General features: G+C 45.1%; 1 protein-coding gene across 3 annotated transcripts in view; it reads left to right on the top strand.

Annotated features, from left to right (window-relative positions):
* Window positions 1–25,208, top strand: part of LOC120918251 (lysozyme C-1-like) — a 38,555-nt gene that overhangs the window by 3,972 nt on the left and 9,375 nt on the right. Inside the window, exons 3-4 of one of the 3 annotated variants that reach the window (XM_040329765.1) lie at window positions 3,802–3,877; window positions 12,886–13,539. In XM_040329765.1, the coding sequence (XP_040185699.1) occupies window positions 3,802–3,877; window positions 12,886–12,952 (143 nt within the window). In that variant the 3' untranslated portion in view covers window positions 12,953–13,539. Of the gene's footprint in view, window positions 1–3,801; window positions 3,878–12,885; window positions 13,540–18,755; window positions 18,923–23,421; window positions 23,572–25,208 lie in introns of those variants that run through there. The other 2 variants (XM_040329763.1, XM_040329764.1) reach the window with 2 other exon arrangements.

Genomic DNA, 25,208 nt, shown 5'->3' with positions numbered 1-25,208 from the left:
CATTGTGCTCACTCTCGACATTGACAGTACGCTGATGTTTTTTTTTTTTCTGCCGTACATACCGTTGTATCGCTATTTTCCCCGCCGGCTTCCGGGTAGTGGCTCCTGCGGGAGTGGGCGTTCCTATGCACAGGCTAAGTGATTGACGTGATGACAAAAGCTTCCCCCCGGCACATAAGGCGCTTCACGAGTTGCCGAAAGAAGCCGAACATCGGTGCGCAGGCGCCGTATAGCGCCTACTCGCCAGTAATGATCCCTCTCTTTGATAGCACGAATACGAGGATCCTTCCGCAGGCTTTGCAGGATCAGGGAGGCCATGCAACGTAGTTTTGCTGAGGCATTCGTTGAATGAATGAATGAATGAATGACTTGTATAGCGCAACTCATGCGAACTGAATCGCCTCTGGGCGCTTTTTCCAGCCAGAGTCTGCTTGGCTGGTGCGGTCATTTTACCCCGTAGGATCGTGACACGCTAGGGACACACAGTCATACACACATATATACATATATATATACTGGGCCAATTTGGACAAGATCCAATTTACCTACCAGCATGTCTTTGGAGTGTGGGAGGAAACCGGAGTACCCGGAGGACACCCACGCATGCACAGGGAGAACATGCAAACTCCAGGCAGATGGTGTCATGGTCGGGATTCGAACCAGCGACCCTTTTGCTGCTAGGCAAAAGTGCTACTCACTGCACCACTGTGCTGCCAGCCAGTGTTGCGGAGTCCTCTGGGTCACTGAGGACGACATGATCCGCAGCCACCTCGTCCCAGCCACGTACAAGTCCATGGGTTCCTTGGGACTGTAATTGATCCCTTGAAGACTGCTGCTGATGCTGAGTGCTAGGCTCCACCTCCATGCTGACACAATCCTCCTCCTTGTCCTCTTTCTGTGTGATAGGCAGGCAAGCAGGAACACTGTCTGGATAAAGGGGGCCTTGAGAGGTAAGGAAGTTCTTCTCTTCTTCCCTCTGTTCTGCCTCAAGGGCCCTGTCCATTATTCCACGCAGCGTGTGCTCCAACAGGTGAATAAGAGGGACAGTCTCACTGATGCATGCACTGTCACTGCTCACTATCCTTGTGGCCTCCTCAAATGGTGACAGGACAGTGCATGCATCCCTGATCATGGCCCACTGGCGTGGGGAAAAAAAACAAGCTCCCCTGACCCTGTCCTGCTGCCATATTGGCACAGATACTCATTGATGGCCCTCTGCTGCATGTGCAGCCGCTGCAGCATGGCCAACGTAGAATTCCACCTGGTCGGCATGTCACAGATTAGGCGGTTCTTGGGCAGGTTGTATTCCCTCTGGAGGTCTGCCAGCCGAGCACTGGCATTATATGACCGCCAGAAATGCACACAGACTTTCCTGGCCTGCTTCAGGACATCCTGTAAGCCCGGGTACCTGCCCAAGAACCGCTGCACCACCAAGTTAAGGACATGAGCAAAACAGGGCACATGGGTCAGTTGTCCCCGTCGCAGGGCGGAGAGGAGGTTGGTGCCATTGTCGCAAACCACCATTCCTGGCTTAAGCTGGCGTGGCATCAACCACCTCTGAGCCTGCCCCTGCAGAGTTGACAGAACCTCTGGCCCAGTATGGCTCCTGTCCCCCAAGCACACCAGCTCAAGCACCGCATTGGCATCTCTTTGCCTGCGTACCTGTGTAGCCCCTTGAACGCCTACGGAGCACCGCTGGTTCTGAGGACACATCAGCACAGGAAGAGGCCACAGAGGAAGAACAATAGGAGGGGGTGGAGGAGAGATGTGTGTCACAACCATAAGTAGCATTTTGGAGGCGTGGTGGCGTCCTTTCCAGCTGCCAGCAGAGTCACCCAATGCGCCGTGAAAGATAGGTAATGTCCCTCCCTGTCCATGCCTGCTGGACCATGAGTCAGCAGTAATATGCACCTTAGTTAGTAGAAACATCACCACCAATGTGTTTTGGGGGATTTTTATTTCTCCTTCTTCAGGGCACTTAGGAATAAGTACAGAGCCGGCTTTGGGAGCTTGGGAGGCTTTGTCTTGGACTTAGGTTGTTCCAGGGTACCTGTGTTTACTTAAAGGGTCACTAAAGGAAAAAAAACATTTTGCCTAAAATTAATGTCTGCAAGGTAGACCGACAGAATAGTGTAATGATTCTGTTAAAAAACGAGTAAATACCTATTAAACTCCTTCATCTATATCACCTCCGGCGTTCTAGTTTCTGTTCTCTCATTCACTTCCTGGTTTGCATCGTTCGTTCATGTAAGAACTACATTTTCCAGTATGCATTGCGGCACGCCCAGTAATTCAGACCTCCTTGAAGTCTCTAACACGTAGAGAGCGTCCTGCCACACAGATGTACCGTATTTATCGGCGTATAACACGCACAGGCGTATAACACGCACCCTAACTTTAAGAGGGAAGTTTCAGGGGAAAAACGTTCCCCAGCCCTTGCATATAACACGCAGCCGCAGTTTACCCTCTATTTTCAGGGTAAAAAAGTGAGTGTTATACGCCAATAAATACAGTAGTTCCCAGGAGGGGGTGAGCACGTTACTGACCACCGCAGTAAAGCCTCCCATCACGGTGGTGAGTAACAATCAGACAAGCAGGAAGTGAACAGAACAGAGAAGAAATAGAGCAACTTCTGAGCAAAAACGAACAATGAGGAAGTGAAAAGAGGAATGTCTGCAGGTAAAGGATGCTTATTATGAAAAAAAAAAATGTTTCCTTTACAACCCCTTTAAAGCACCGAAGAAGGAAAAACACAAATCTCCTGAAACAAATTGGTTGTATTGGTTCTACTAATCACTTATAAATCCTGGAACCAAACTGTTATGCCGCGTACACACGATCGGATTTTCCAACAAGAAAAGTCAGATGTGAGCTTTTGGTCAGAAATTCCGACCGTGTGTAGGCTCCATCTGACTTTTCCTGTCGGAATTTCCGCCAACAAAAATTTGAGAGCAGGTTCTCAGCTGGTTTTCGTCTGTAGCAATTCCGACGCTCAAAATTTCGACGCGTGCTCGGAAACAATTCGACGCATGTTTAGAAGCATTGAACTTAATTTTCTCGGCTTATCGTAGTGTTGTACGTCACCGCATTCTTGACGGTAGAAAGTTCAGAGAACTTTTGTGTGACCGTGTGTATGCAAGCCAAGCTTGAGTGGAATTCCGTCGTAAAAAACACCCAAGGTTTTTTCCAACGGAAAATTTGATCGTGTGTACGCGGCATAATTGTGTATTACATGAAGCGATACTAACGTCATAGTACACTCAAAAACTACTATTGCTTAGTTAAGGAAACACTGTACAAGGACACGTAATAAACAATTAAAGGACGCCAGAGTAAAAAAGCCATGCAATATTGTCATGTATTCACATAATGGTTCTTTCTCTAGACTAATTGGTCTAGATATGAGGTTAAGGGGGCTTTAACATCCCCCCCCCCAACATCACCAAACATGATGTTCAGTATATGTATTGCTACAGAAAACTGCTGTCAGAGACTACAGTGAGAACAGTAAGAACCTATGGACATGCTACACAAGACTACTATCACTGTCACAACCTTTTATGAAATTTGCACTCCCACTGATGACTGCTGGGGTTCAAATGGCAAAAAACAAAGAGCTTCCTGTGGCCCATAGGTTGCAAGTTTGGCACCAGGAGAAGTGCCCCTGGATGATTGTTTTGTGCTTGACGTTTGGAAATTCTCATATGTCCATAGATTGCTTAATTAATATGTGATGTGCTAAGCTTAATGAAGATTATTATTATCATTGTTAATATATTGTGTCATCATCTCCCTATTTAGCCCTACTGGATCGTAATATCAATGATGATTTATGGTGCCTTTTGAGAGTTGTGCAGGGTCCTGGATTGGAGGCTTGGTAAGTCATTGATATACAGATTAAATAAAATTTATATTTCTATCTATTTCTAAATGTTACATTTGAGTTCTTGAGTTTTAGGCTCCATGCACACTGAAGCTGATAAACTGCAGTTTTTTTAGGTTTTGGGCTTTTTTTTTAAAAGCCCATAAACTGAACTCTATGTTAGCCTATGTGCCCATGCACACATGGGCGTTTTTTAGTGTTAATGAGCTTTGGAGTTTAATGGCTTTTTTCTGAACACCAGAAATATGCATTCAAAGTGCTGTTTGTCTGCGGGGAAAAACGCTAAAAAACGCAAAATGCTCAAAAACGCTCAAAAGTGTTTTTTTTATCCATTGAAAAAAAAACGCTACACTGAAAAACGCTATTGCAAAAATGCGAAAAAACGTTGAAAGGCTCCCTGCAAAGCTACTGGCGTTTTTTTATAGCTTTTTTTAGCTTCTGTGTGCATGGAGCCTTATCATAAAATATATTTTTCACCTTTTTCCCAGTGCTGCCATTCTTCAAGGCTCTTTAAATCGCTTTCTGTCTATATGCACTCACTTCACACCATCTGGACATTGCTTTGGATAGTGACAACAGTGGATCATGGCTACACAGTGTGTGTCAGCATGGGCAATTGTTAGGGCTTTTTTCCTCAGAAAATACAGTCGCTGCAGGGACTCAACTACAACCTCCCAAAACCCCCCTTCCCCACACACACACCCTCCAAACCGCATCAAATAGTGTGCATGGTCAAATTTCACAGTAGAAGGGTCTTAAAGCGGGGGTTCACCCTTAGAGGGCACTTTTTCCCCTTAGATTCCTGCTCGTTTTCTCTAGGGGAATTGGCTATTTGTATTAAAATATGTGCAGTACTTACCCGTTTTCGAGCTGCATCTTCTTCCGTCGCTTCCGGGTATGGGCTTCGGGAATGGGCGTTCCTTCTTGATTGACAGTCTTCCGAGAGGCTTCCGACGGTCGCATCCATCGCGTCACGATTTTCCGAAAGAAGCCGAACGTCGGTGCGCAGGCGCAGTATAGAGCCGCACCGACGCTCGGCTTCTTTCGGCTACGAGTGACGCGATGGATGCGACCGTCGGAAGCCTCTCGGAAGAATGTCAATCAAGAAGGAACGCCCGTTCCCGAAGCCCATACCCGGAAGCGACGGAAGAAGATGCAGCTCGAAAACGGGTAAGTACGGCTCATATTTTAATACAAATAGCAGATTCCCCTAGACACAACGAGCAGGAATCTAGGGGAAGAATTTTTTTTTTTTTAGAAATGGGTGAACTCCCGCTTTAAAGGGGCATTAAATACCAGGAGTGCATTACATACAGAGTGCAATGTTTTGGGGGGGGGGGGGGGAGTTGTTGCACACAGAGTGAAGAGTTTGTGGGTTCTCTACGTGCAGAGTTCAGGGGTGCACAGCACACATGGTGCAAAGTTCAGGGGTGCACTACACAGAGTGCAGAGTTTAGCCTTCTTCCACAGCTGCTTACCTCTGCATCCCCTATCCACACCTCACTTTTACCCCTCTTCAGCTCTAATCTCCACATGCAATATCCCATGCACTACCCCAGGTTATCCCTTCCACCTTAAAAGCTCCACCATTTTTCATGTCTTACTTGTGTTGCAGTATTAGGCCCTAGTACCTCCCTGCACACTGTTGTAGGTGGCTCTGCCTCTCTCACTTGCAGCGATATCAATCAGTGTGGGGTGTCCGAATCTGCATTGCCCCCCAGGCACCTGCATCTCCCTTGTCCCTGCCCTACACTCAGTGGGAGCTGCTCAGGAGATCTGATCTGTGGGAGCCATTTTGGGACAAGCTGTCATATGTAAACACAGAAGCTGGACTTCTGTGTTTACAAGTGATAGGGGTGAGCAGGGAGCAGAGAGCCTGACCCAGAGGTGGTGGAACTAAGTTCCATCAAGTTCCAGCTGAAAAAAAGCCCTGATTGTAGTCTCCAAAAGGGGGACTTGTGACAAGGTGTACAATAATGTACAACAGAAATTGGGAGACAGGGAAAGACTGTTGCCACCTTGTACCAGGAAGGGCTCTGTTTCTGATCCAAGACTTTTTATCATTTTATGGAAATGTCACTCTGATGAGTTACGTTTTGATTAGCTGCTTCAAGCAGTTAAACTGTTTACCTGAAGCAAACATTCCCTTAAATTGTATGCTTAGCCAAAGTTTTTTTTGTGTTTTTTAATAGAGGTGGTGGGTAAAAACCCATACCAAGTTTTTTTTCTGCAATTTATAGTTACATCATCTCGAACCAGTCTGCTCATTCTCTGAATGAATGAATGAATGAAGAACTTGTATAGCGCGGCACATGCGAACTAAATCGCCTCTGGGCGCTTGTTGTTCCTGTCTCTTTTGGTATCAGAAGAGATGAGTTTTGATTCTCTGACCTCGCATACACCTTGCTAGTACCGGGTTGGACCCCCTTGCCTTCAGAACTGCCTTAATTCTTCGGGACATAGATTCAACAAGGTGTTGGAAACCATCATCAGAGATTTTGGTCCATAGTGACAGCATGATGCAGTTGCTGCAGATTTGTCATGTTCAAGAAACCAATATCGGGTGATTTGAGCTTTGTGACATGGTGCATTATCCTGCTGGAAGGAGCCATCAGAAGATGGGGACACTGGGCCATATTCTGAGAGAAGTTACGATGGAGTATCTCAGGATACTCCATCGTATCTCTCTTTTTTGGCCCGTGTATCTATGCGACTGATTCTTAGAATCATTTTCGCATAGATACACTTAAGATCCGCCATGTGTAAGTCACTTACACTGTCGGATCTTAAATGTAATTACCCAGCCGGCCGCTAGATGGCGTTTACGTTAAGGTCTCATTTGTTTATGCAAATGAGCCTGTTACGCCGATTCCCGAACGATTTCGCGTCGCGTACCCGTCGCTAACGTCGTTTGCGTAAGCGTAAACTTACTCCTGCTATATGAGGGGTAAGTTTACGCAAGTCCCACGTAGGCCATGTTAAGTATGGTGTCGGGTCCGCGTCGTGTTTTTCCGTCGGCTACGTCGTTTCCCTAAGTCGTTCTTGAATACGACCTTACGTCAATGACGCACACGTCGGCGTCATTGACGTTTTCCGCCGAGAACTGGAGCATGCGCACTGGGGTATTTTAAGCCCGGCGCATGCGCAGTTAGTTAGAATCGGGGGCGCGCTTAATTTAAATAGAAGCCGCCCCCTTGGAGATACGCGTGGCTACGCCGGGCCATTTACACTCCGCCGCCCCAAACTACGGAGCAAGTGTTTGGGGAATATAGCACTTGCTCCTGTAGGTTGGGGCGGCGGAGCGGGAAATTTTAGAGAATATGGGCCACTATGTTTACATCAAATGCTGACCCTACTATCTGAATGTCGCAGCTGAAATCGAGACTCACCAGACCAGGCAATGTTTTTCTAATCTTCTATTGTCCAATTTTGGTGAGTCTATGTGAATTGTAGCCTCAGTTTCCTGTTATTAGCTGACAGGAGGGGCACTTAGTGTGTGGTCTTCTGCTGCTGTAGCCCATCTGCTTCAAGGTTGAGTGTGTTGTGCATTCCGGGATGGAATTCTGCATACCTTGGTTGTAACAAGTGGTTATTGGAGTTACTTTTGCCTTTTTATCATCTCGAACCAGTCTGCTCATTCTCTGACCTCTGACATCAACAAGGCATTTTTGTCCACGCAACTTCCCCTCACTGGATATTTTTTTCTTTTTTGGACCATTCTTTGCAAACGGTGGAGGTGGTTGTGCGTGAAAATCCCAGTAGATCAGCAATTTTTTAAATACTCACACCAGCCCCTTCTGGCACCAACAACCATGCCACGTTCAAAGTGAGTGAGTGAGTGACTTATATAGCGCAACAAATGCGAACTCAATCGCCTCAAGGCGCTTGACATCCAGAGTCGTACCGGTCCTTCAGAAAAGGTGGGTCTTTAGTTTTTTCCTAAAGGCCCGATGGTTTTCCTCCAAGCGGATGGTAGTGGGTAGAGCATTCCAGAGCATTCCAAAGTCACTTAAATCCCCTTTCTTCCCCATTCTGATGCTCGGCTTGAACTTCAGCAAGTCATCTTCACCACATCTAGATGCCTAAGGGCCCTTTCACACGGGGCAGATCAGTAATGATCCGCCTCCGTGTGTCCGTCAGCTCAGCGGGGATCGCTCCATAAAATCCCAGCTGAGCCGACGGATGACAGGGCGGTCTCCGCACACTGTGCAGGGACCGCCCTGTCTTTTCTCCGCTCTCCCCTATGGGGGGATCGGATGAACACGGACCGTGTGTCCGTGTTCATCCGATCCAATCCGCAGACGGAAGAAAAAATAGGATTTTCTTCCGTCCGCAAAATCGGATCTTTGCGGAGGCGGGTGATTACGGGTGTCAGTGGATGTTCATCTGCTGACACCCGCAATCACATAGGGACCAATGTATGTCCCGTTTTCATCCGCAAACGGATGATTGAAAATGTGGACATACGGTCCGCACATGTGAAAGGGGCCTTAATGCATTGATCTGCTGCCATGTGATTGGCTGATTAGCAATTTGTGTTACCAATCAATTGAACAGGTGTAACTAATAAGGTGGCCGGTGGTTGTAGTTTGCTAGGAGGTGGATGATGCTGGGATAGTCCATGAATATACAGTATACCTTCATGGGATATAAAATAACCTATAATTTAAGAGCATTAACCCACCATTGAAAATACAGAATCCTAAGCCTGGGGGAAAGATTCGACTAACAAAAAAAAAAGAGCTGATGGTAAATGTGGTTAGTGTAAATTGTGTTTATTTTGCCTATCCCACAGTGCCAGGGAATGTAATAAGGATACACACAGAACCAATGGTCTAAGCATGGGTACCAGTCAAAGTCATTCCTCAAAAATCTTTGGCTGGAATGTATTTGTAAAGCCCTGTACACACGACCAGTCCATCCAATGAGAACGGTCCGAAGGACCGATGTCATCGGTTAACCGATGAAGCGGACTGATGGTCTGATGTGCCTACACACCATCAGTTAAAAAAACGATCGAGTCCAACGCGGTGACGTAAAACACGACGACGTGCAGAGAAAAATGAAGTTCAACGCTTCCAAGCATGCGTCGACTTGATTCTGAGCATGCGTGGGTTTTTAACCGATGCTTTTGCGTACTAACCATCGGTTTTGACCTAGGTGTCCTTTGGTTGAATTTTAAAGCAAGTTCTAAATTTTTGGACCGAAGGATAACTGACCGTTTGGGCCCACACATGGTCGGTTTGGACCGATGAAAAGGTCCTTCAGTCCGTTTCTATCGGTTTTGACCGACCGCGTGTACGCGGCCTAAGTCGACCCATTGAGTAGAATTCATTTCATGCAAGCTAAGTACTAGTTGGGCCAACTGAGCAGCCTGGTAATATTTTATCAAGGGTGGCACTCCCGAATCTCTCATGTGTGGGTGTAAATAATGTTCTTTTATCTCTGTATCTTTTCTGTCCCCAAACACAGTTCATTAAAAGATTTTGAAATGAATCAATATCATTTATTAATAGGTATGTGTAGAGTTAAAAAAAGACAAAATATTTTTGGAAGTACATTATTTTAAAACCATATATCCTACCAAATCATGAGGGGGTGAAACATCTTGTTTTATACCATCAGTCAATGTTTTAATAATGGCAGGGTAGTTTGCTTTGAAAAGATATTGAAAAACAAATGTAAGATTGATTCCTAGGTATGGCAGTGTGGAACTCAAAATTTGTTTCAATATATCTATTATATGATGTGGCAAAGATAGTTTTAATGCTTACCTGAGCCCTGGAAAGTCCTGCGTCAAGAACGCGATTGATGTTTCCCCGGGGTTCTCGGCTCTTGATTGATAGCAGCGCAGCCATTGGCTTACGCTGTTGTTAATCAAATCCAATGACGCGCCCACCGGGGGGCAGGGCCGAGTCATACAATCGGCGGCTATGGACGTCGATTTGTATGACACGGGAGCGTGCCCACAAGGTAACCCCCTCGGAAAAGAGCTTTCCAGAGGGGGTTAGCTCTTGCGGGCAGGAACCACGAGGGGGCACTGATGAGGCCAAGCTGATGGGCACTGATGAGGCTGCATTGATGGATACTGGTGAAGCTGAGCTGATTGGCACTGGTGAGGCTGCGCTGATGGGCAATGATGAGGCTGCATTGATGGGCACTGGTGAGGCTGCATTGATGGGCACTGGTGAGGCTACACTAATGGAAACTGATGAGGCTGTGCTGATGAGCACTGGTGAGTATAATACACTCTTCAAATGTGCTTTAAAATGCATGGTTTTCCTTTTTATGAACAAGAACATTTTGATGTTATGCGGTTGGGCTGGTATAATAATGCTATGGGACTGGTATGAAATGATTTCCAGAAATAACGTATATATCATACAATCATTACATAAACCATTTTAGGAAAATATGCTTATAAAATAGTTTACTATTGCCAATAAAAAAATATATATACATGTCCCCAGATTTCATTAAAAAAATCTGGTCACCTTAATTTAGGATAAATAAATTCAGGGATGCTAATGTCGGGGGAATCTTAGACTTTTTGGCCAGGGAAGTAACGACAGAAACAGATTTTGTTGCTTCCAGGCTCTTATTAGTTAAAGGAGATCAACAAACAAATGTTTGCTGGTCTTCCTCTCCTCTACCCTTCGACACACACCATGTGGGTTCCAAGTAGGGTGACCACATTTCCAAACTACCATTCAGGGAAACCCTCCCTTCCCAAAAATCAGCTTGTGCTGTAACGAATCACAGCACAGTGATTGGACACAAGAGGCGGGATTTATGATTTCTCCAATCACAAGCAGGGGGCGGGATTGTGCTCCTCCGGGTATTCCCGGCCAGGACAAGTACTGTCAGTGAGTAAAGCGGTGATGTGGCGGCCTTTTTTGGGGGCATCAGATTGGCCCGGGGGGGTGGCTGTGTCAGTTTCATTCCATGACACTGTATTGTCCTGGAATGAATGTGCCCGGGACAGACCTGCAAAATGCGGGACTGTCCGGGACAATCCGGGGCACATGGTCACCCTAGTTCCAAGCCAGGAGGTGGCATGGCAGAGCCTGGGAAAAATGGAGAGGGAAAGTTGTGTAGGAGATGGGGAAGAGGGGCGAGACCTTCAGAGGGGTCCACAGCAGTCTGAGATTGTGTGCTGACAGCATGCGCCCAGAACACTGACTTGGCTGTGTGTCTGATCAGGAGCCAGTAGGATGGGCTTCCAGTTATGTAACCGCTGCAAGAGCCAATCACAGCAATCATGATCTCGGCATTGAAGCTCACATAAATGGCCATAGGGAGGCGGTGTGAAGGGATTATTGCCCATTTGATACGATCAATTAAATGTATCTGTAAAATATATATTTTTTTGGTTGGAAATCATTCTATTTGCCCTGTCATGTAACAAAGCAGGTGCTTGCAAAATAAAAACACAGGGGTAGATCCACAGAGCGAATACGCCGGTGTATCTACTGATACACCGGCGTACTTTCAAATTTCCCACGTCTTATCGTTGTTTTGAATCCTCAAAACAAGATACGACGGCTTCTGGGTTAGATCCGACAGGCGTACGTCTTCGTACGCCTTCGGATCTAAGATGCAATTCTTCGGCGTCCGCTGGGTGGCGTTCACGTCGTTTTCCGCGTCGGGTATGCAAATTAGCTATTTCCGACGATCCATGAACGTACGCGCGGACGTCGCATTTTTTTACATCGTCTGTAGTCAGCTTTTTCCGGCGTATAGTTAAACTGCTATTTCGTCGCGTATAGTTAGATTTGCCATGTTAAGTATGGCCGTCGTTCCCGCGTCAAAATTTGAATTTTTTTTTTTGCGTAAGTCGGCCGTGAATCGGAATGTACGTAACTCACGTCTAAGTTAAAAAAATTACGTCCTTGCGACGTCATTTCGCGCAATGCACGGCAGGAAATTTAGAAACGGAGCATGCGCAGTTCATTCGGCGCGGGGACGCACTTCATTTTAATGAAACACGCCCCCTAATCGCCGATTTGAATTCCGCACCGTTACGCCGCTTGAGATACACTACGCCGCCGTAACTTATGGCGCAAATTCGTTGTGGATTCGAACCGGCATAATGTAAGTTACAGCGGCGTAGCGTAACTCACATACGCTGCGCCGATGTAGTTGTATGTGAATCTACCCCATAGGCTGAAAGGTTGCAGTAAAGAGTGCTGACATTCCTTTGCAAACGTTTTTATATCTTTAGATAGTCGTAGCTGCTACGCCGTCGTAACATTGAGAGGCAAGTACAGTATTCACAAAGCACTTGCTCACATATGTACGCCGGCGTAACGTAAATGGGCCGGCGTAAGCCCGCCTAATTCAAAGTAGCAAGGCAGTGGGCGTGTTGTATTCAAATGAATCGTGACCCCATGTGAATGCATGGCCGAACGAACAGCGCTTGCGCGCGCATGCTCAGAATCACGTCCCAAATACTCCCTGCGATACGACGGCTCAATGCGTACGACGTGAACCTAACTTCCGCCCAGCCCCATTCACGTACTACTTACGTAAACAACGTAAAATCTGACGGCACTTCCGACGTCCATACCCTAAACAACTTAGACCAGCTTTTTGGTGGTTTAACTTTACGCCGGAAAAACGCCTTACGTAAACGACGTAGATTACAGCGACGGGCGCAAGTACGTTCGTGAATCGGCGTATCTAGCTCATTTACATATTCGACGCGTAAATGTGGAAGCGCCCCTTGCGGCCAGCGTAAATATGCACCCAAGATACGACGGCGTGGGAGACTTACGTCGGTCGTATCTTGGCAAAATTCAGGCGTATCTCATTTTAAGAATGAGCGCATAGATACGACGGCGCACATTCGGAATTACGACGGCGTATCTACTGATACGTCGGTGTAAGTCTCTGTGAATCCGAGCCTTTATTTTTTTATTTTGAGTATTGTGTGCTCTGTTTTTTTTCTTTTTTTTCCTTTAAACAATAAATAAAATAATTTGCACTTTTTTTATTTACAGGTCTGTTTGGAGAGAAAAATGCAAAGGGCAGGATTTAAGTCAATATACCGATGGCTGCAACAGATAAAAAGGAGTGCCAGACCAAAACAGTTTAATGATTCATAAAAATGCCAATGCTTTTTTGGTCTCCTATGTGAAATCAATAAAGTTAAGTAAAAAAAAAAGTGTAACAAATTAACGGGACACCCAAGCACTTGACCCCCAAGCGGGTACTTGGGTTTGACAGCTATCCACTCCCAGCTTAGTTTGGACCCCCTCCTTCCTCTGAAGTCCCAGAAGTCCATGGGACCATTCACAAGGCGCAGCGCAGAGAAAGGGGTAAACACAAGCACATATTACTGAGTCATGATAAAGGGGAGGTGTTTTCCCCCAAAACCCACTGGATAGTTTGTGAATCATTAAAGCAGTTTTGGACATTTTTATGAATGTGGACTGGGGCTGCTGTTTCGCTTGGCTAAAGCTCTGAGTGATGTTCCTGGGTGACCATTGGAGGACATTCCTGGTTGCATGTGATCCGCCTAACCAGAACAAGCAAGATTTTCTACTTATTTTCTTCTTTCTCTTTACTATTCTGTATTAATAAGCATTATGCCAGTGCCTCTTGGATGTATCCCTTTAATACCAACAAATAAAAAAGCAATGCAAAGTGTTAAATTTGTGTCATTTCTGTTACTGTTATAATACATGCAGTGTATAAAGTAACTGTGTTATGTCTTGTAAAATATAATTTTAAATAAAATTCCTTCAAGGGCTTTTTTTCCACAAATAATAGGTGCACAAACTCCCCCCACCCCCGGGTCACCCTCGTCTCTGCTCCCTGCCCACCTCCCAGCACCGTCCTTTTATAACAATAAATCCTCCAGCAGCAACAATAAATCCCAGTGTGGAATGAGGAATGTACAGCATGTCCTACAGAATGAGGCGGCATGTAATACAGCATGACATATGAATTAGGCTCTGTGGATTATAGAACGCAGAGCATGGCATATGAAATGAGGTCATGTGGAATAGGCAACTTACAATATAGCATATGAAAAGAGGCGGTGTGGAGTAGGGAAATGTACGGCATGGCATATGGAATGATGCAGTGGGGAATAGGCAACTTACAATATGGCATATGAAAAGAGGCAGTGTGGAGTAGGGTTATGTACAGCATGGCATATGGAATGAGGCGGTGTGGAATAGGCAACTTTCAGTATGGCATATGAAAAGAGGCAGTGGGGAGTAGGGAAATGTACAGCATGGCATATGGAACGAGGCAGTGTGGAATAGGCAACTTACAATATGGCATACGAAAAGAGGCGGTGTGGAGTAGGGAAATGTACAGCATGACATATGGAATGAGGCAATGTGGAATAGGCAACTTTTAATATGGCATACGAAAAGAGGCGGTGTGGAGTAGGGAAATTTACAGCATGGCATATGGAATGAGGCGATGTGGAATAGGCAACTTACAATATGGCATATGAAAAGAGGCAGTGTGGAGTAGGGAAATGTACAGCATGGCATATGGAATGAGACGGTGTGGAATAGGCAACTTTCAATATGGCATATGAAAAGAGGCAGTGTGGAGTAGGGAAATGTACAGCATGGCATATGGAATGAGCATGTGTGGAATAGGCAACTTTGAATATGGCATATGAAAAGAGGCGGTGTGGAGTAGGGAAATTTACAGCATGGCATATGGAATGAGGCGATGTGGAATAGGCAACTTACAATATGGCATACGAAAAGATGCGGTGTGGAGTAGGGAAATGTAAAGCATGGCATATGGAATAAGGCAGTGTGGAATGTTGACATTGAGCATGGCATATGTCAAGAGGCAGTGTGGAATAAGGAACATGCAGCATGGCATATGGAATGATAAAAAAACTCACTTGCAGCACCGCTGCTTCAGGCCTTACATCTAGGCCTTAGGATTGCTCCTCAGAGCGGTATGTTCATGCTGCCAGCTGCACCCTCTCTGTCCCAGAGAACATGGGTGCCCTCCTGACACTCATACACAGACCTTGTCTCGGTAGGGCGGAGTCCTCCTGACTCCTCGGGCAGACTTCCTGTCCGCCTGGGTGGAGCTGTCTCCAAGTGGGAGCTCTGAGCCCTATCCCTGGGGTGAATATGAACCCAGCCCCACAGATGTACAATCAGCATGCCTGTCTTTGCAAAAGCCAAGGCTGAAAATGCTAATACACACAGTGAAAACGGGGTCACCTCTCCACAATAAGAACATGTTTTTTTATAACAAATATTTTAATGCTAAGGGCACCTGTTCAGTGAACCCTCCTATATTGGGCCATGCTGTGCAGCCAGCTAAAAAGGATTGTTGGACAGTAGTTTCTGTGAATAATTTAACTTCTTACTGACCACCCCACATATATTTACTGTGCATATTGCTCCTGTGTGTAGAATCACGTAAAGGTACGTGATTCTGCTCTTACGGGTCTGGCGGCAACCTGCTTCCGCTGTTATTGGACACAGTGGGAGCCAATCAGCAATGTCTGCCAGGACTCGCTCATCATTCCTGGGAGAGGCAAAACAGCGGTCTGCCTGTGTAAACAAGTCAGATCGCCGTTTTGTTAGTAGGGACGTTTTAGGGACTCATTAATGACAGGAATAGTACCACTGGATTCACGCAGGGCCAATGTGGTGCCTATTAGGGATGAGTTTCGTATTCGAGTCAAACTCATGTTCAACTCGAACATCGTATGTTCGACCGTTCGTCGAAATACGAACAAAACGGGTCGTTCGCGCCAAATTCGAGTTATGTTTCACAGACCATAATTCACTGCGGCATCGCTGGCTGATGATTGGCCAAGCATGCACTATGACCCGCATGCTTGGCCAATCACAGCTTGCAAAAAACGGAGAGCCATATAGCCTTATGGCTCAGGGGGTTTAGTACACGCCCCACATATATAAAAGGCCGTCTGCAGGTCGGCCTTGTGTAGTGTGTTGCGGTTAAGAGAGGACAGAAAGAGTGTCATTTTTTGCAGGTAGATAGAGCAGGCAGGCATGCAGGCAGGCTAGTCAGTTAATGTTACAGTGTGTAGAGGATATATATACATCCCAGGTGTTGTACATATATTTATACACTGTATAGTTTAGCTAGATCAGTTCTTCCTAATTCACTGGCAGGCAGGTGATTGTGCTAGCTGCAGTATTCTTATGTGGTTTATTGCCTGTGTCCTCTGTAGTTTGCACCTAAAGCTACTTGGTGTGTACTGACTGTGTGCTCTGTAGTTTGCACCTAAAGATTCAGGAGCAGTGATTTTAATGATGAAAAAATAAAAATAAATGAAAAATTCCTTTAAATATTGTACCTGCTGGGTGTCTATAGTATGCCTGTGAAAACGTCTTTGAGAACCCGGGTCTTGCCCGAGGGAACATGTATCAATGGAAAAAAAGTTTTAAAACCTGTCGTTTTTTCAGGAGTCCTGAAAAAAACCGACTGTTTTTAAAACGTTTTTTCCATTGATACATGTTTCCTGGGGCAAGACCCGGGTTCTTAAAGACGTTTTTACGACAATAACTTGCATATTAGGCATTAAAATGAGCACTTTTGAATTTGAAAGTTCGAATTCAACGGGGCGGTGTTCGGCTCATCCCTAGTGCCTATATTTAAAAAGGGAACAAAGTCTTTATCAAGTAATTATGGACCTGTTAGTTTAACTTTAAAGTGGATGCCTCCTACATGTATCCTTACCTGTCAAATGTCTCCCGTTTTTCAGTTAGAAGCCCCCAAAAACAGCAGATTCAGTGGGTGGGTCTGTTATCGGCGCTTGGTGGGCAGAGTCATGATGTCAGCAGACTCCCTGCCCACTACTACACTCCCCCATGGCCAGAGCGTGCACAGAGAGACAAAGCGCATTCATGGTAAAAACAGCGCGCGCTCACGGCCCCCTGTCATTTCTCTGTGCACACATCCATCTCAAGTGACAGTCTGGGATGATCGGTGCGACGGAGGGTAAGCTGTGAGCACCGATCCTCCCTGCATTGTGACATAAAAAAAAACAAAAAAAAAGTGGTTTACATCCACTTTAATTGAGAAATTGAGAGAGTGCCATCTAGTGGTAATTTTAGAATATGCAGTTTTCAATTAAGTTTTCTTTTTGAATAAGCTTTATAAATAGCTAGATCTGAGCCCTCCCATCCTTGATCCTTGATGTGATTGGTCGAAACATGACGGTTACGACACCACGGAAGTGACGTTTGTGACATCAACGATGGCTTACCTCATCACGTCAGTGCAGGTGCACTGCACACCTTGAGGACAATGGGAACTATTCTGAGTAAGGAACCATGACGGTCAATCAAGACTGTGTTACAGTGCTCTAGCGACACAGCAACTCAATATATTCCTCAGAAATCAAGGCTCAATCAGACCTCATCATAGCTCTACATAAGATCATTGCTTTCTCCCTGTTCATTGGGGCTGTCAGCAGTAAGACTTTAGACCGTTGTACTTTTATTGATAAGCTAGAGAAAGTTCCAAGTCTAATTGGCTATAAGGAATATACAATATATCATTTTCCACATATTTTGATTTCCAAAGCGATTTGTGTTCTATAATTATAATAATGAGGAGATACAGAATTTCAGCTTGATAAAAATAATATATATAACTTTATGCAGTTGTGCTTTGCTTTAAGCACTCGCTGGCCAGGCCTTTTCTGGAACTTTGCCCAATCAGGGTGCAGTGAATAACTCCTGACAAAAACGACGTGGGATCCCCCCCAGTCCATACCAGGCCCTCTGGGTCTGGTATGGATTTTTAAAAAAATAACAGGGTGGGTCCCCCCAGAATCCATACCAGACGCTTATCCGAGCATGCAGACTGGCAGGCTATGAAAAGGGGGAGGTTGAGCGAGTGTCCCCCCTCTGAACCATACCAGGCCACATGCTCTCAACATTGGGGTGGGTGCTTTGGGGCAGGGGGGCTTTGCCCCAAAGCACCTTGTCCCCATGTTGATGTGGACAAGAGCCTTATCCCCACAACCCCGAGCTGAGGTTGGGGGGGTCTGCGGGCAGGGGGCTTATCGGAATCTGGAAGTTCCTTTAACAAGGGAGATCCCGCCCTCCTATGTGAATGAGTAGGGGGTACTGTACCCCCTACCCATTCACCAAAACCATATCAAAAAGTAATAAAAGCACAGAGGCAGTCCCTCGATGTAGATCCATTGTTGATCAAAAAGGAAAAAAATGCTCTGCTGTCAACTAAGGCTAACCGCCGAATGCCTGGCTTGCTATTTGACAGTTCTTATATAGGTAAGAGGTGGAGCCACCTGCTGATGTCACCTGGTTGCACCACCCCTTTGTGACATCACAGACCAGTGCATGCTAGGTCAGTGACGTCACAAGGGAGCGGTGCCACCAGGTGACATCGTCAGGCTTTCAGCGGTTTGCCTTAGTTGGTGGCAGAACTATTGTTTTTTTCTTTCTCAGGTCCAGCGGTGTGGCGGGCATCATAATTGACGATAGACACAGTTTTTTTATTTTTTAATAAAGGAATTGTCAAAAACTGTCTTTGTGTTTTTATTACTTTTTGACACTTTTTTGGTAAATGGGTAGGGGTACTATGTACCCCATAACTCATTCGCATATATCTGGGGGCTTCCAGATTTCAATAAGCCCTCTACCCACACCCCCCAAAACCACAGCCCAGAGTTGTGGGGATGAGGCCCTTTTCTTTGGCAAACCAAATGTCATTCAGTGTAAACCAAGACCTTGGAGAAAACTGTCACACCTAAACCTGTTTTTAGTTCTTTTGCAAAATTGACAATTAAAAACCTTCCTTGTTACGGGAAATGGTTCAACCTATTATTCCTGTATGTACTCCACCTTGTATTGCACAATGGTAACTCTATATATTCCCCGGAAATCAAGACTGAATCAGACCTCATCATGGCTCTACAGAAGATCATCGCTTTCTCCCTGCTCATTGTGGTGGTCAGCAGTGAGCCTATAGATCGTTGTACTTTCATTGATCAGCTACAGAATGTTCCAGGTCTAATTGGCTATAAGGAATATACAGCGGGAGACTGTAAGTCATTTTCCACGTATTTTGATTTCCATAGCATTTTGTGTTCTATAATTATAATAATGAGGAGATATAGCATTTCAGCTTGATACAAAAATATTTAAAGTGTAGCCTATGTCGATTTTTAAGTAACATAGTTTGTCGCTATTCCATGAGCATGCACAATTTTAAAGCGTGACATGTTAGGTATCTACTTACTCCGCGTAACATATTTTACATTATATTATTGTTTGTTTTTTATTCATTAAAGTGTAATTTTTCCCAAAAGACTGCTGCTCAAATACAGTGTGACATAAAATATTGTAACAACTGTCATTTTATTCTATATGGTCTCTGCTAAAAAAAAATATAATGTTTGGGGGGTTCTAAGTAATTTTCTAGCAAAAAATATTAATTTAAAATTAAAAAGGCCTGGTCAGCATGTGGTTAAAGCAAAACACAACTGCATAAAATGATATTTTTTTTTTTGCAGGTTACCAGTTTAGAGTAACAGAGCAGGTCTTGCACTAGAAGTATTGCTCTTACTCTAAAGATTGCAGCGATACCTCACATGTGTGGTTTGAACACGTTTACATATGCCGGAGCGACTTACCTGTGTGTTCGCTTCTGCGCATGAGCACGGAGGGATGAGGGGTTTCCTTTTCTTTTTTTTTTTTCATATTTACCGTATTTATCGGCATATAATACGCACAGGCGTATAACACTCACCTTCATTTTAGGAGGGAAGTTTCAGGAAAAAAATAACATTTTAAATAAAGAACTTTGAAGCAAAATAAGGGTCAGTGCCCATCAATGCAGCCTGATCAATGCCCATCTGCAGCCTCAAAATTTCCCATCAATGCATTTTGATCAGTGCCCATCTGCAGCCTCACAATTGCCCATCAATGCAGCCTAATCAATGCCCATCTGTAGCCTCACAATTGCCCATCAATGCAGCTTAATCAATGCCCATCTGTAGCCTCACAATTGCCCATCAATGCAGCTTGATTAATGACCATCTCATGGAGGGGGGCGGGATGACCACTGTCAGATTACATACAGCGAGAATCTCCTTTTCACTCGGCGGCCTCTTTAATGCAAAGTCCCACCTCCTGGAGACGGGACTTCCTATTACAGAGGCCACTGAGTAAACAGGAGATTCTCGCTGTATGTAATCTGACGGCGCTCGTCCCGCCCCCCTCCCCGTTATCTCCGAGGCAACCCAAATTGCAGTATCGGCGTATAACACACACACACTATTTGCAACCGATTTGCATGGTGAAAAAGTGAGTATTATAGACCAATAAATACAGTATTTAACTTTTTGAATACTGTCCCATTATGTTTTTTTACTTATTTTCCTATTACAAGGAATTTATTGAGAGACATGGGGTAAAAAAAAACAAAAAAAAAAACAAAAAAAAAACAGTTCTCTCATTTACTTAAAGGCAAAAGGAAAAAAAATGTGGACACATGTCTTTAAGCCGAAGAACCATAAGTGACATCGGAGGTCACTCTGGTCCTCCTAGGGCATAGAGGCCACTTCTCTAGCCATCGGCTGCATCAAGTCGGTTCCGGGCTTACCGGACAGCTCTGGTAAACTGTAAAACGACTGGGAAGCGGCAGGAGGGGGGAGGGGAAGTGGCGGCCCGTCCATAGGGGGCGCCCGGGCGCCGCCCCCTCCCCTCCTGTAGTCACAAAAAATAAATAATAAAAAATAAAAAAACGGGCCCTTTAAGATTTATTTTTTCCTTAAAATGCGCCGCCCCCACTGGCTCTCGCAAATAACATACATTCATGCATTGCATGAATGTATGTTATTGTTGCCAGCTGCCGCTGGTCTATTCAGATGGCTGGACCTTAATAACGGCAGCTGGTTGGCTGTGCGGAAGTGCCTATCAGAGCCAGGTATTAAACCGAAAGCAGTCATGTTTTTATATTGCAACTTACCAAATCTTAATTGTGATGGATACATTTGTTTTATTTTTTAGGCTTTCTTTATTTCTATTTTTACCTGTTGATCTGGCCAGTAAGTCTGTTTTTAAAACGAACATGCTGTCCTGCAGATGTAATGCCGCGTACACATGACCGTTTTTCGGGTTGTAAAAAATTACGTTTTTCAGGCTCTAGAAAAAACGAAGTTTTCTTTAACCCGCTCATTAAAACAGCCTTGCCTACACACGATCGTGAAAAAAAATGCTCTAGCAAAGCGCGGTGATGTACAACACGTACGATGGCACTATAAAGGGGAAGTTCCATTCGGATGGCGCCACCCTTTTGCTGATTTTGTGTTAGTAAGAGACGATTTGCGCTTTTCTGTCTGTTACAGCGTGATGAATGTGCTTACTCCATTACGAATGGTAGTTTTACCAGAATGAGCGCTCCCGTCTCATAACTTCCTCCTGAGCATGCGCAGGTTTTTCACGTTGTTAAAGCCCACACACGACCATTTTACAACCCGAAAAGCGACAACGTTAAAAACGTTGTTAAAAAAGAGAGCATGTTAGAAAAAAAAATGTCCCCTTTTTCAGAACCCAAAAAATGCTCTGAAGCCCACACATGATAGTTTTTAATGACATTAAAAAAAAGTCATTTTTTACAACCCGAAAAACGGTTGTGTGTACGCGGCATAACAGTTACTAGGTTGAGACAACCCATTTACCACTGACAGAGGTGCTTACAATGATCATCTTTTAGCTACTTGTGTAAAAATCTTTATCTTAATCAAAAAAAAAAAAAAAAATTTGCTGTAATGCCGCGTACATACGACTGTTTTTCATGACGAGAAAAATTCAGTTTTTTAAATTGGTCGTGAAAAACTGGTCCTGTGTATGCTCCAGAGCATTTTTTTCAACGAGAAAAATTGGCAATTTTTTTTAGAACATGCTCTATTTGTTCTTGGAGTTTTTCACGCTGTTCTTTTTCCACGTTGGGCATGGAGTTCACCAGAGCTTCTCAGGTTGCCACTGAAGTCCTCTTCCACTCCTCCATGATGACATCACAGAGCTGGTGGATATTAGAGACCTTGCGCTCCTCCACTTTCTGTTTGAGGATGTCCCACAGATGTTCAATAGGGTTTAGGTCTGGAGAAATGCTTGGCCAATCCATCACCTTTACTCTCAGCTTCTTTAGCAAGGCAGTGGTCGTCTTGGAGGTGTTTGGGGTCATTATGTTAGAATACTGCCCTGTAGCCCAGTCTCTGAAGGGAGGGGACCGTGCTCTGCTTCAGTATGCCACAGTACATGTTGGCATTCATGGTTCCCTCAATGTACTGTAGCTCCTCAGTGTCGGCAGCACTCATGCAGCCCCAGACCATGACACTCCCACCACCATGCTTGACTGTAGGCAAGACACACCTGTCTTTGTACTCCTCACCTGGTTGCCGCCACACACGCTTGACACCATCTGAACCAAATAAGTTTATCTTGGTCTCATCAGACCACAGGACATGGTTCCAGTAATCCATGTCCTTAGTCTGCTTGTCTTCAGCAAACTGTTTGCAGGCTTTCTTGTGGATCATCTTTAGAAGAGGCTTCCTTCTGGGACGACAGCCATGCAGACCAATTTGATGCAGTGTGCGGCGTTTGGCGACGTAGGCCCTTTACCACGTGATCAGTTGTGACCAATCAGTGGGAACCAGTAAGTGCTGGTAATCGACTTTCCTCGATTCGTGCTGACAGGGAGAGCCGCTTGGCAGCTCTCCGGGCAGAGGGGGGGGGGGGTCCTGAGCATTGATTATCAGTGCAGCCCCCATCAGAGGTGCCTACCACAGCTGCCACTCAGTGCTCATCAGATGCCAGTCAGTGCCCATACAAATGCCAGTCAGTGCCCAAAGTACCAATCAGTGTCCATCAGTAAAGCCAATCAGTGCCCATCAGTAATGACTTCAGTACCTCCTCATCAGTGCTGCCTATCAGTGCCATCTATTAGTGCCCATCAATGCTATCTATTAGTGCCCATCAGTGCCACCCATCAGTGCCAATCAGGGCCACCTGTCAGTGCCCATCAGTGCTGCCTATCAGTGCCATCTATTAGTGCCCATCAGTGCCACCCATCAGTGCCAATCAGTGCTGCCTGTCAGTGCTCATCAGTGCTGCATATCAGTGCCCATCAATTCTACATATTAGTGCCTCCTCATCAGTGCCCATCAGTGCCACCTTATCAGTACCAACTCATCAGTGCCCATCAGTGAAGGAGAAAACACAATTTTATAACAGGAACTAAAAAACTAAAATTGTTGTCCTTTTTAGTTTGTTTAGCAAAAAAATAAAAACCCCAGTGGTGATCAAATACCACAAAAATGTGTGGGAAAACATTATAAAAATTTAGTTTGGATGCAGTGTAGTGATCGCGCAATTGTCAATCAAAGTGTGACAGTGCTAAAAGCTGAGAATTGTCCTTGGCAGGAAGGGGAGTGCCCGGTATTAAAGTGGTTAAATAATGTAATATGGACACATTTGCATACATCTTGCTCATACTTTATGTTCTCCCTTCAATGTTTCATGTATGCTCTTTGTTTGCAGATGTTTGCTTGGCACATCACATTAGTGGCTATGACATATCCTTACACAACAGTCCCACGGAGTATGGCATAATGCAGATAAACTCCTATTATTGGTGTGATGATGGTAAAACACCTGGCCGCAAGAATCTGTGTGGAATTTCATGCAAAGGTAAGGAGTGCATCTGAAAAAAGGGGTCTGGACAACAAAACATACTGGACTGAATATATTATTAGTTAATACATTTATTAAGACTGAGGCTACTTTCACACGGAGGCGTCAGCGGTAAAGCGCCGCTATTTTTAGCGGCGCTTTACCGTAGTTTTTGTGGTGCTATTCCGGCGGAGCTTTTAACCCCCGCTAGCGGCCGAAAAAGGGTTAAAACCGCTGGCAAAGCGCTGATACAGCGTCGCTTTGCCGGCAGTTCGGGCTTTCACACTGGAGTGAAAGAAGAGGCTCTTTCAGGACGCTTTGCAGGCGCTATTTTTAGCGCTATAGCGCCTCAGTGTGAAAGTAGCCCAAAGGTACCTACAGAAACTCTTCTGGGAAGGCTGTCCACAAGGTTTAGGAATGTTTGACTATTCTTCCAGAAGCACATTTGTGAGGTTAGGCACAGTCTAATTCCAATGGTGTTCTATCAGGTTGAGGTCAGAACTCTGTGCAGGCCAGTCAAGTTCCTCCACCCCAAACTCGCTCATCCATGTCTTTATTGACCTTGCTTTGTGCACTGGTGCGCAGTCATGTTAGAACAGGAGTGGGTCATCCCCAAACTGTTCTCCTCCAGAGAGAATAAGTTCAGTGCTCGCAACCTTTCCTCATAACTAATATCCTCCAGATACTTTATTAACTTTGTTGCCCTTCTTTGTACTCACTCCATTTTCAGTACATCCTTCCTGAGGACTGGTACCCAAAACTGGACAGCATACTCTAGGTGCAGCCGGACCAGAGTCTTGTAGAGCAGAAGAATTATTGTTTTATCTCTGGAGTTGATCCCCTTTTTAATGCATGCCAATATTCTGTTTGCTTTGTTAGCAGCAGCTTGGCCTTGCATGCCATTGCTGAGCCTGTCATCTACTAGGACCCCCAGGTCCTTTTTCATCCTAGATTCTCCCAGAGGCCCCCCCCCTAGTGTATAGATTGCATTTATATTTTTGCCACCCAAATGCATTATTTAAACATTTTCTACATTAAACCTAATTTGCCATGTAGTTGCCCACCCCATTAATTTGTTCAGATCTTTTTGCAAGGTTTCCACATCCTGCAGAGAAGTTATTGCCCTGCTTAGCTTAGTATTGTCCACAAATACAGAGATTGAGCTGTTTATCCCATCCTCCAGGTTGTTTATGAACAAAGTAAATAGGATTGGTCCCAGTACAGAACCCTGAGGAATCCCACTACCCACCCCTGACCATTCCGAGTACTCCCCATTTACCACCACCCTCTGAACTTGCCCTTGTAGCCAGTTTTCAATCCATGTACTCACCCTATGGTCCATGCCAATGGACCTTATTTTGTACAGTAAATGTTTATGGGAAACTGTGTCAAATGCTTTTGAAAAATCCAGATACACCATGTCTACGGGTCATCCTTTATCTAGATGGCAACTCCCCTCCTCATAGAAGGTTAATAGATTGGTTTGTTGAATCATGCTGATTTTGGGCCCTTTTTAAATATTGGTGCTACATTGGCTTTTCTTCAATCAGTTGGTACCAGTCTAGTCAGTAGACTGTCAGTAAAAATGAGGAACAATGGTCTGGCAATTACATGACTGAGTTCCCTAAGTACCCACAGGTGCAAGCCATATGGTC

This window comes from Rana temporaria, chromosome 12 (genome assembly GCF_905171775.1).
Source record: "Rana temporaria chromosome 12, aRanTem1.1, whole genome shotgun sequence".
NCBI classification, from domain to species: Eukaryota; Metazoa; Chordata; class Amphibia; order Anura; family Ranidae; genus Rana; species Rana temporaria.
This window is presented reverse-complemented; position numbering and strand designations above follow the sequence as displayed.